The 12,575-nt window shown below is 38.3% G+C and overlaps 1 protein-coding gene across 1 annotated transcript in view; it reads left to right on the top strand.

The window, feature by feature from the left end:
* Positions 1-12,575, top strand: part of PRPF18 (pre-mRNA processing factor 18) — a 69,849-nt gene that overhangs the window by 30,327 nt on the left and 26,947 nt on the right. The window contains exons 5-9 of the mRNA XM_007935417.1: positions 1,638-1,784; positions 3,161-3,229; positions 6,296-6,436; positions 6,763-6,834; positions 10,941-11,096. Coding sequence (XP_007933608.1) covers positions 1,638-1,784; positions 3,161-3,229; positions 6,296-6,436; positions 6,763-6,834; positions 10,941-11,096 — 585 coding nt within the window. The remainder of the gene's footprint in view (positions 1-1,637; positions 1,785-3,160; positions 3,230-6,295; positions 6,437-6,762; positions 6,835-10,940; positions 11,097-12,575) is intronic.

The following is a 12,575-nucleotide window of genomic DNA, read 5'->3' as shown; positions in this document are numbered from 1 at the left end:
TTTTCTAAAGCAGACTATGATTGTGTCACTTTTCTATTCAGAACTTTCAGCAACTTCCTGTTTCTTCACATGGCTTTTACCACTGTTCATTATTTGTCACTAAACCACCTTTCTGGCTTCATTCTAGCCACACAACACCAACAGTTGCCTGAACACTTTCAGTCCTCTGTGTAGTGATAATTTTTCTTTGACCTGCTTTGATTTTTCTTTGGTGTGCCTAGGCTAAAATCTGGTACTTATACTTTCAGACACAAATCAAGGATTACATCTCCTCTATGAACATTTCTTTGGTTCTACTCAGAATTAATTGTTTCCTTCTCCATGTTCCCATAATAAACTTCTGTTAACTTAATATATTTCACTAGCATTAGAATTATGTATATATTTATCTCTTCCTTGTGGGCAAGGACTGTTTTATTTTTGTATGCTGAGTGCAGTGCCTTGAATAATGAGGTACTACATTTTGAGGAAAGAGCATAGGACTTGGAATCAAGGTCTAGATTCCATTCCTGGATTAGTGAACTATTAATTAGTGAAATTTGACATATTCTTTAGTCTTCTGAGCCTTAAAATCTTTGCTTGTAAAATAGAGATGGTGATACCTGCCTTGCTGGGTTGTTGTGAGAATTAAATGAGAACACCTTTGGGAACACCTAACATCATACTTTATACATAGCATGTATTCAGTAAATGTTTAGGAAATTATAAGTCTTTTGAGTTGAATGTTTTTCTTCTGTGTTTATGAAAGGACAATAAACTAGCATCTGATATTTCTAATATAGTAACAAGACTTAACATTTGTTGAATGCTTACTATGTGTCAGTGACTGTTCAAAATGTAGTATTCATATATTAACATTTAAATGAGTTAATATTTGTATAGTCCCAGCACACATACTAAGCGTTAGATGAAATAAAATATATAATCCTCATGAAAAGCCTACATATTAGATAGTCTTGCTTTATGGATTGGGCAACGAGGCACATAGCTTTGCAAGAGCTAGTGGTAGCAAGAATTTGAACTCAAATAGTCTCAACCACTGCACTACAGCTATCTCATGGCCATAGTTCCATGGTTCTCACAGTTCTCATTCATGCTTAGGACACGGAGGCTTCCATTTTTCATCAAACGATTATGAACTAGACCTGCATGGAATATGGAATTTGTCAGTTTGTCAGAAACATAGTTGAGAGCCTGGGATATAGATGAGATACCACTTTTATTTCATTGACATTTCTGAATGTTTGGGAACCGTGGAGTAGCTGAAGTGAGATCAGACATTTTAAGTGAAGTGGGAAAATGGATTCGGGACTCTTAAGGAGTGTTGGTCATTTTGACTGGTCTTCATCAGAAAGTTGCAGCATATTTGAAGATTTTTATTTGGTTTGTCACTCATGACTGTTTTTCTGACCATCAGACTACTCATTGCACGTACATCCTTTTAAGTTTAAATATATTCGTAACAATTAACTTTGAGTGGATGATAACGATAGCTGTATAATTAGTTGAAATCTTATTTGAGTCACTGGTTTTGTTAAGCTCTTGACTTCTCGCAGAGAGAAAAAAAAAAGAATTGTACTTATTGTTAATGAAAAATCAAAGTCAAGACATTAGTGAAACTTTTTCACCTTTCTTAGGGATTGAGGAATGATCTAAAAGCAGCTTTGGATAAGATTGATCAGCAGTACCTCAATGAAATTGTGGGTGGTCAAGAACCTGGAGAGGAAGACACACAGAATGATTTGAAAGTTCATGAAGAAAACACCACTATTGAAGAGTTAGAGGTAATTTCTACACCCATTTGATCCCATCCATCCCTTTTGTTCTCTGGAGCTGGTGATTTATTTAATCAGATCCTTAGGAGTTCAGAGCACACCATCACCTTTGGCCAATGGAAAGACCCTTCTTTTGTTTCATATTGTTATTTACTTGCTTCACTTTTTTCTCATACTCTCTCTGTTCCCTTCTTACCTTTACAAGCAATCGTTCTGATATGCTTACTATGCATCTTTTCATTTGTTAGTGTTCTTATAAAACCTGTAGTGTTTCATGTGTATGTGTTTTTGACTTACATAAGTGGTATTTTTTTACTTTTCTTTTTTTCACTTAGCACTATGTTTTCAAGATCCATGGATACCTATGTATGTCTAATCCTTTCCTTCTAACTGTTTCTGTGTTGTATTCTGAATACTATGGATTTCGTTGCATTTTACTTTTTATTCCCTGATAATGTTGATGCTCCCAGTTCCCTGCCACCACAGGTAACTTAGTAATAAACTATCTTGTACATAATTCCTAATAGACATAAAAACTGGGATTGCTGGATTTATATGTTTAACTTGTCTAAGTACTGCCATGTTGCACTCCAGAATGGCTGTCCCAGTCTACACCCTCCCCATCACGGTGCGAAGGTCTTGTATTTCTGCATTCCTGTCAGCACTGGCATTATCTTGCTTTCTAATTTTCATTAGTGTGATGAATGTGGAGTGTTGTAGGTAATCTTAAAATTTAAAATACAGTGTTGTATCATGCAAATATATAACATAAGAAAAAATATAGGGCTTAGTTTAAAGTTCTTAATAAATCATAAGCTCTTACTTTTCTGTTTTCTTTAATTCCTGGTTCACACACATGTTGCATTCTCTATGAGTGCAACTATAGTTGAAGAAGAAGTCATTTTAATTACCCTTCCCCCATCTTTGGATTCTAAATTTGACTTAAATAAGTGGTGCTGCAGGCTTTTTTTTTTTTTTTTTTAAACTTTTAGATAGCTTCATTGAAATATTCACGTACTATATAATTCACTCATTTAAAGCATATAATTTTGTGGTTTTCAGTGCATTCATAGAGTGGTGCAATCATCGTCACAATCTAATTTTAGAGCATTTTTATTCCCCAACGAACTCCCATATCAGTAGCAATAGCCCCTCATCTTTCCTCTTTTGTCTTTTGATTCAGCAAAGACAACATGCTTTCTAAGTTTAAAGGCAAATCGGCTATATATATTTTTTTCTACTTATTTAGAAATTCTATTAAATTTTTAAATAAAAATTGAACTGTATATGTATCAAAGAGTCATATTTAGACTGGTCTTGATAACATATGTATTCAGTTGTTGCTTGTTACTAATAAACAAAAGTATTATTTCTTTTCTCTTAAGGCATTGGGAGAGTCTTTAGGAAAAGGTGATGATCATAAAGACATGGATATCATTACCAAATTCCTGAAGGTATGTACTCTTAGGCTAGGAAAGGAGGACATTTTGATTAGTTAAGAGCTGTTCTTGAACTTTTCAATGATCAGGGGTTAAAGATGGGAAAGAGAAACTTTTAATAAACTTTTTTTTTGACTCTATACTATGTTTATTATATTATTACGTACTTTATGATATAGAATTAATCAAAGAAAATGTATATTTTCTTTCCTCTTGTTCTTCTTAATGTAAATATACAGAAAAGAATTAGGACAGCAGAATGAACAAGAAGTTTGCAGAGTTCCTTATTTTTTAAAAAACACTCTAGGAAGGAGTGTAGTGATAGAAAGATTTGAGAGCTTTTATGAGAGGATGTGGCAGTAAAGAAAGGAAGGAGGTAGGAAGACATTGGCAGTGAAAAACAGAAACATATCAGGAACCCTGCAGAGCCTGTGTTCATTTTCTTAGGTCTGTAGATAGCTGCCTGTTCTTGCTGTGATGAGCTCTCTCCATCTTTCTTGTCAGCATTTCCCTCTGTAGTAGTCTAGGCAGAGTGTGGGCAAATCCCAGATTCATTCAGCATTGAGTCACAAACTTTTATCATGTTCTGGCCAAGAGATTTATATGCTAGAAATACAAGAAATTTCTCGACTGATTAAAATACCATCAAACAATAATTACTTAATTTGATGCTAATTTTTACAACTTAAATACTAGATATTAGTCATCAAGATTCTGAATATATTGAGGATTTGCATGGAACTAGATAGGGCATGGAGCTCTGGTAGCATAGTGCCTAAGGCACTTGACTGCTAACCAGAAGGCTGGTGGTTCAAACCAACCAGCCACTTCTCGGAAGGAAGATGGAGCAATCTACTTCCGTAGTGATACTGCCTCGGAAACCCAAGGAGGGGTCGCTCTGAGTTGGGTCCGACTCAACGGCACATAACAACAACAACAACAGATAGGGCATGGGAACTAGTATGAGTTGCCTCTTTGAGGAACTAGAATTTCCTGTTTGAGTGAAGGCCTCTCCTTGTATAGGATATTCATATCCACTAGAGGGTATATCCTCCATAGCTGTCTGTTTACATATCTCTAGAAGGTATACTTTATGCAACTAAACTCAGGGGCTCTGGGGTAGTTTTCTGGGGAGTGGAAGGGATGGACTATAGTTTCTTTTATCTCTAGTCTCTTTATTCTGGCACTTTATGAGAATTTTTAATTAAATTGTGGTCTTTATTACATAAGTAGGAAGTCCAAATACTGCAACATTCTTAGGAGAGTGTTATTAAGTATCATAGTACGTATGGTCTTACAGATGGTAAATCTAGGTTGTTTGAATTTTGGATAATAGAAATACAAGCAAAAGTTTATTTCTCTCAAATGACTATGAAATTTGACAGTTCTCATTGAGGGGAAGTGGATTATCTTGAGCTAGGAATATATATGGAATAGGGAGGATTCTGATAAAGTTGGTGACTTGTTAAAGGAACAGCTTCCAAATATGCATGAGAAAATAAGCAGAAATAGTTTCTTAATTAAGTATCATTTGATGAAACATCCACTCCTCACTTATCAACATGGTTAGGTTTCAAAAACCATGTCATTATGCAAAATCGGCATTATGCAAGGAAGAGGAAGATGCAGAGGTGGCCTCTGGGCCTAGACCTTCAGAACTGCTGTGCCCGTGGCACTGCTGTGCTCTGGACCCCAAGGCCCTGCCATTGGGGCTGGCTCTTGAATGAACCTGGGGCCCGCTGGCTGGACTAAAGGCACAGTTGATACCTCTGGGGCTCAGACAACTTGTGGGGCCAGGGTCAGACAGTTGATGGAGGTTGCTGCCTGTGCCCTGGTCCCCCAAGGCTATCCCCTCTGCAGCCTCAGCCACTTACTGCCACCTTGTAAGCTGGGAGGATTCCACAGAAACAAAGTGCTGCTGATCTTGCAGGGCTTGGAATCCTAGTCTGAGAGCCTAGAGACTAACATCGGTTTGGGAGAGGAGCTCAGCAGCCTGGGCTGTGGAGGAGGAGAGGGTGGTCAGCTTCTACTGCAGCCCACAGGCCCCAACTACCCCTAGTAGCCTTCCCACTGAAGGACTTGGTCCCTCCGGGGCTCTTGAGGGGAGCAGCAGCAGCAACCTCCCCCACCTCCTAGGGCTTTCTAGTCACTTATGGGCCCTTGAAAGACCTACCTCAAAATCCACCTGTCACCTCTCTTGCATGAATCATGGCTCCTGCGGTGGGGATGTGACTGGCAAGAGGCCTTCTGGAGAGCTGGCTGCTTCAGCTGTGAACCTGACAGACATGGGTGGCTCTGCAGGCTGGGAGCTGAACGTGGGGAGGAAACCCAGGTTAATTTGCGAAATAGTCGAATTGTAGGTTTTTTACTATTAAAGTAAATGTGAAATAGCAGTGAGGTGTGTTGTTATTGTTGTTATGTGCCATTGAGTCGGCCCCGACTCATAGTGACTCCTCCTTGGGTTTCTGAGACGGTATCACTACGAAAGTAGATTGCCCAACCTTCTGAGGAGTGGCTTGTGGGTTTGAATTGCCAGCCTTCTGGTTAGCAATCAAGTGCCTTAGGCACTATGCTACCAGAGCTCCTAAAGTGAGGTGTAGGTGTATATTAAGGAGGTCTGGTGGCATAGTGCCTAAGGCATGTGACTGCTAACCAGAAGGTTGGCGGTTCAAACCCACCAGCCACTTTGTGGAAAGAAGACTAGGCAATCTACTTCTGTAAAGATTTATGACCTTGGAAACCCAAAAGAGGTTGTTATGAGTTATAATCTATTCAGTGGCAGTGAGTGTGATTTGGTTTGGTTGGTGGTGTAGTGAATAAGGCATTTATTTGCCTGCTAACCAGAAGGTTGGTGGTCCAAAGCAACCAGCTGCTCCATGGAAGGCCTCAGAAACTCAACGGAGGTCACTATGAGTTGGAATCAACTCGATGGCAGTGAGTTTGGTTTTTTTTTTAAGGTGTATATTACTCAGGAAATCAACTTTAAGGGTGATAGTATACTGCTTTTTGTGTCAGTGAACTTTTAAACGTGTGGAACCACTGGGTGGCATTGTAGTCTAAATTTACCCATTCTTTCAACAGTTTCTTCTTGGAGTTTGGGCTAAAGAATTGAATGCCAGAGAAGATTATGTGAAACGCAGTGTGCAGGGTAAACTGAACAGTGCTACTCAAAAACAGACAGAGTCTTATCTCAGACCACTTTTCAGAAAGTTACGGAAAAGGGTAAGGTTTCTCTAAAAAAGCTTTTAACTGGCCTTTTGTTTTTTTTGATAGAATGTTGTTGTTGTTATGTGCCGTCGAGTTGGACCCGACTCATAGTGACTCCTCCTTGGGTTTCCAAGCCAGTATCACTACAGAATTAGATTGCCAACCTTCCTTCCAAGGAGTGGCTGGTGGGTTTGAACCATCAGCCTTCTGGTTAGCAGTCAAGTGCCTTAGCCACTATGCCACCAGAGCTCCTGTTGATAGAATATATAGGTTTAAATGCAAGCCTTTCTCTGTACCCAGTAGCTTCCAAAATTAGTTATGCTTTTATTGTTCTTTTCCAGAATCTGCCTGCTGATATTAAGGAATCCATAACAGATATTATTAAATTCATGCTACAGAGAGAATATGTGAAGGTACATTACCGTGCTGTGCATTGAAATTATGATTATGAGCATATCTAGGTTACATGCATAATGTAAATGTTCGTTTGGGATGGGAGGACTTTACATAGAAAATTTGAAAATAAATGTGACTTGAACTGGTAGTTTATTTTCTGTTGTATTGTCAGCTTTCTTAGTAATGAATAACAGACTCTCAGATTGCAACTATATGTTTTTGTCATTTTAAAGGTAAAGGCCAAAGGTTCTTCAGAGCATGAACAGTATATAGGCAGGGTTCATTTTGTGAATGGGATTGAATTTCAAAAGTAAATGGTTCATTATGACTTGGAATAGTTTTCCCATAGAAGCAGTGTTAGATTACTAGTTTCCCAGGCCAGTTATAAAGTTCATTTGGTCCACAATATAGCTGAACTGTTGTACTGATGATAAAATGGAATTTAACTACCCTTTGTAATTATATCTATGGGAAAATGTTCCAAGTAAGGCTGCCAGAATTCATCTTTCCCACTTCAGTACAGCAACAATAGTACACTCCTTGAAAGGAAGATTTCCTCCTTGCTTCAATGTCTTTACTCTTGAATGGGATCTGTGAAGAGGTGACAGAGGGAAAGAACTCTGGTTTTGAAGGCTCCTGGCACAGAGTATAGAAAGGGGAAAGCAGAAGGCTTTCTTATTAAATTCATGCTACAGAGTTGGTAGAGGAAACACAAAGAGAAGGGCCTAAAAGTGGAGTCTGGAAATGTTACACTACTAGGTGATAAGCAGACTTTGAGGGAGGAGGCTCCTCACAGCTGTACCTCCCAAGGGAGTTGTTGTTAGGTGCCATCCAAGTTGGCTCTGGCTCAGGAACCTTGTGTGTAAGAGAATGAGACACTGCCCAGTCCTATGCCATTGTCACATTTGTTGCCATGTTTGGCAGCCCATTGTTACAGCCACTGTGTCAGTCCATCTTATTCAGGTATCTTCCTCTTTTTTGCTGATCCTCCCTCTGCTTTACCAAGCATGGTATCTTTCTCCAGGAACTGACTCCTGATGACATATTCAAAGTACATGAGACCAAGTAAGGAGCATCCTGACTATACTTCTAAGACAGATTTGTTTGTTCTTCTGGCATTCTACAGTACATTCAGTGTTCTTTGCTAATACCATAATTCAAATGCACCAATTCTTCTTTAGTCTTCCTTATTCCAGCTTTTGAGTGCATGTAAGGTGATTGAAAAGACCATAATTTGGATCAGGTGCACCTTAGTCCTCAAGAACGACATCTTTGCTTTTTAACACTTTAAAGATGTCCTTTGCAGCAGATTTGCCCAGTGCAGTACGTCATTTGATTTCCTGACTGCTGCTTCCATGGGCATTGATTGTGGAGCCAAGTAAAATGAAATCCTTCACAACTTCAGTCTTTTCTGTATTTGTCATGATTTTGCTAACTGGTCCCGTTGTGAGGATTTTGTTTTCTTTATGTTGAAGTGTAATCCATCCTGAAAGCTGTAGTCTTTGATTTTCATCAATAAGTGCTTCAAGTCCTCTTCATTTTCAGCAATCAAGGTTATCTTACAGGTTGTTAATGAGTCTTTCTCTAATCCTGACGTTGTGTTCTTCTTCATACAGTCTAGCTTCTCATATTATTTTCTCAGCATATAGATTGAATAAGCATGGTGAAAGGATACAACCCTGCTGTACACGTTTCCTGATGTTAAACCATGCAGTATCCCCTTGTTCTGTTTGAATAACTGCCTCTTGGTCTATGCACAGGTTCCACATAAGCACAATTAAGTGTTCTAAAATTCCTATTCTTTGCACCATAATTAATTATGATCCACACAGTCCATTGCCTTTGCATAGTCAGGTAAACATCTTTCTGATATTCTCTGCTTTTAGCCAGGATCCAGCTGACATCAGCAATGATATTTCTTGTTCCACATCCTCTTGTGAATTCAGCTTGAATGTCTAGAAATTCCCTGTCATTGTACTGCTACAACCATTTTTGAATTATCTTCAGCAAGATTTTACTTGCATGTGATATTAATTATACTGTCCAAATAATTTCTGTATTCCATTGAATCACATTTTTTTTGGAATGGGTGCAGATATGGATCTCTTTCAGTCAAGTAGCCAGTAGCAGACTTCCACATTTCTTGGCATAAATGAGTGAACACTTCCAGTGTTGGATGCATTTTTTGAAACATCTCAATTGGTACTCTGTGAATTCCTGGAGACTTGTTTTTCACCAGTGCCTTCAGTGCAGCTTGGACTACTTCCTTCAGTACCATCAGTTCTTGATTAGATGCTACCTCCTGAAATGATTGAATGTCAGCCAGTTCTTTTTGTTACAGTGCCTAACTTTATTGCTTCTATCTTCTTTTGATTCTTCCTGTGTTGTTCAATATTTTGTCCATACAATCCTTTGGTATTGCAAATTGAGGCTTGAATTTTTCCTTCAGTTCTTTCAGCTTGAGAAATGCCAGGTGTATTCTTCCCTTTTGGTTTTCTACCCCAGGTCTTTGATTCACAGTAGCATGTGAGCTACCATAATATGGTAGAATGACAGACAAGTAGTTACCCAAGAGAGTAGGAGTTGAGAATTTCTGTGAAACAGGTGCAGTGACAGTTCTAGAGCAGTACTCATGATTCTGACAGAAAAGTGAGGTGACGTTGGTTACTGCTATGCTCTGAGTATTTGTACTCCTAAGAATGGAGGGACTGCCTGCATTCTTGGGTGACTAAATGATTTACTTTGCTTATAGCCTCATGCTGATGAGGCTAAAGTAGTCCCTGTAAGAGCCAGTGTATTTTTTTTTCAGAGAAAATATTTTTGCTTTGTGGTCATAAATTTCAATTTTAGATTTTTTTTTATTATTAGTTGCATAATCTTAACTAAGGAAGATTATGATTGATTAAGATTGGAATAGATGGGTGAGGTTACTATCACTATAAAAAGAAGTTAAATCACTTGCCCACTAAAGTAGATGCCTTTCCTTTTATTACTTTTTCTTGTTATCATATGTGAGAATCAGGTGAATTTTTTTTTTTTTTTTTTGTTATAAACTACAGAAAAGACCAAGAAACTTTCATAACTTATTTTATGGAAATTTGGAAAAACTTAATATTGGAATTTTTGTCAGTGCCCAATGTTGAAATTTACACATGAGAATCAGTGATAAAAATTTGTATATACTTTTAGTTTTATAACATCTGTAAAGCATAGGAAGTTCAAAATTATCTTTAAGAGAGGAAATGATCTTCTAGTTAACCTATGTGTAGTATATGAATTTTTTTTAACCAACTCTACATGTCACATCGTTGTTTAATTTTTACACTTAAATATTCTTTGAGGCCTGGCTATTTAAGCTGCTCTGAAACCCTCAGGGTCTTTTAAAAATTTAATTACTTCCTTTTTTTTTCTCTGCTTCTTATTCCTTATAGTTAGCCAGGCTTGCTTTAAAAAAGAGCCATTTGTCTTCATTGGTCTCTGTCTTTGCTTCTTGTATCTTTTATTTTAAGGTTCTTGGCAGGTGGGAGGGTTCGGGGTGCCAAAGTGAACCGATCTCATTCTTTAGGTATTTGACTCGAGGGTCAGTATTTAATCTCTGTTTACACATCTGTTATGGACCCTAGGTGATATTCCCAGCACACAGAGCTCCCATCTGCTTTGAGAGGTCTGCACTGTTGTGCAGGGAGTGGATACAGTTTCAGGTTGGATTATGAAAAACTAGTTAGCCTCTGTCTTGTGTATGACCACCTATGGAGAAGACTATGTCTAAAGGAGAGCCAAATTAGAGTTCCTAACAGAGCATCAAATTACCTACCTGGTAATTCCGTATCTGAAACATAATAATTTCCAGTGCACAAAAGCCACAAAGAAATGTTTGTATTTTCACTCACAAACTTAACTTTGGTTTCTGTTTTTCCATGAATATTTGTGGTCCTGAGCAGGACAGTCAGTCACCTCATACTTTTTAATTTCTTTTGTTTGAATAATAGGGATGGTAATATTTTTAGTATGCCTAAGAGATGGCTGAAAATTAAGTTATAAAGGGGTATAATGCACTTGAAGTAAAGGTTTGCACCAATACAATACTTTGTTTTTCTGATCTCTTCTGATCTTTTCTTTTTAGGCTAATGATGCTTATCTGCAAATGGCCATTGGAAATGCCCCTTGGCCCATTGGTGTCACTATGGTTGGTATCCATGCCAGAACAGGCAGGGAAAAGATTTTTTCTAAGCATGTTGCACATGTTTTAAATGATGAAACACAGCGGAAATATATTCAGGTAAGTAATTTTGAGGGAAAGAAATTCCTCTGGTTAACATTCTGTGAAATTCCCCAAAACTGTAACTTTTGGGAGTGGAAAAAGAATTACAGCAGATGGGTCAGTCATAGCATGATAGCATAAAAGTCCACTATTTACAAATACAACCACTTTTCATTTATTGACAGAATTAGGGTCCAAACACCAGGTTGTTATACGAAAATCTGCATTATGCCAAAGTGGAGGATGACCACATCAGATTACAAAATAGGGGATGACTGCATTATATCTTACATAACTGCCAACCCACTGAGAATCATGGCCCAGCCAATGTGACACATACCCTTAAGCATCACAACCAAGCATTACTCTTGCCCCACACTTTCGTGTCTGTTACTGCCAGTTATATGTTGTTAATGAGCAAACTAATTGGATAGTAGATTTTTTTTTACTATCATTGTAAATGGGAAATGTCAGATAACGAGATAGTTGATAAGTGAGGAGTAGGTGCACTTATATGTAAGATGCTTTGACTGAACAAAATAAAAATCTTTTAAGTTTGGTATATGCTGTAAGACAGTGTGTAGCATTATACTTTAATTACCTTGTTGTTTTTATGTGCCACTGAGTTGGCTCTGACGCATAGAGACCTGGTGTATGACAGAACGAAGCACACTGCCTAGTCCTGTGCCATCCCTCACAGTAGCTGTTATGCTTGAGCCCATCGTTGCAGCCACTTGGTCAACCTATCTTACTGAGGGTCATTCCTTTTTTTACTGACCTTCTCCTACTTTACCGAGCATGGTATTCTTCTCCAAGGAGTTGTCCCTTCTGACAACATAATAAAAATATAAAACGATTGCAGCTTGCTTTTCTTCTTTTGAAGACATATATTAGCAAGCAAAACTTGAGCTCAGAGAGATTTGGAAGTTTAGTGAAGAGCAACATATTTAGAGTATTTCGCAATAAATCCTGTTGTTCCTTTCAAGGTAGATACAACCTGTACTAAGCCAAAATGGTGTTGATATTAAAAGTTTGTCTTTATTTATTTATTTATTTTAATTGTGATTTGGGTGAAAATTTACAGAGCAAATTCACTTTCCATACAGCGGTTCACATACACGTTGTCTCATGACATTGACCACAATTTACCACAATGCAATAGCTCCCATCCCACTTCCTGCCGATAGTTACCTCTTCCCTGTGTCCTACCCTCCATGCACTCCTGCCCCCTGAGCTGTCTCCCTGTACATAAGGAGCTATTCTTTCTCCCATGATTGTTCTCTCCTAGGAGTATATCTACCTCAGGTAAATGTTCAACTCCTATGCCTGCCTTTTGCTTGCTAGAAGCCACAGGTGTGGGTTCAATTCCAGACCTGAAGGGTAGCTAGGAGCCATAGCTTAGTGGTTCCACCAGGCTCTATCGGACCAGCAAACCTGGTTCCCCCCTTTTTTTTCTCCAAATGATTTTGAGTTTTGTTCCACATTGTTCTCCCTCTC

The sequence above is a fragment of the Orycteropus afer genome, unplaced genomic scaffold (genome assembly GCF_000298275.1).
Source record: "Orycteropus afer afer isolate SDZICR_OR568_19922 unplaced genomic scaffold, OryAfe1.0 scaffold00028, whole genome shotgun sequence".
NCBI lineage: Eukaryota > Metazoa > Chordata > Mammalia > Tubulidentata > Orycteropodidae > Orycteropus > Orycteropus afer.
This window is presented reverse-complemented; position numbering and strand designations above follow the sequence as displayed.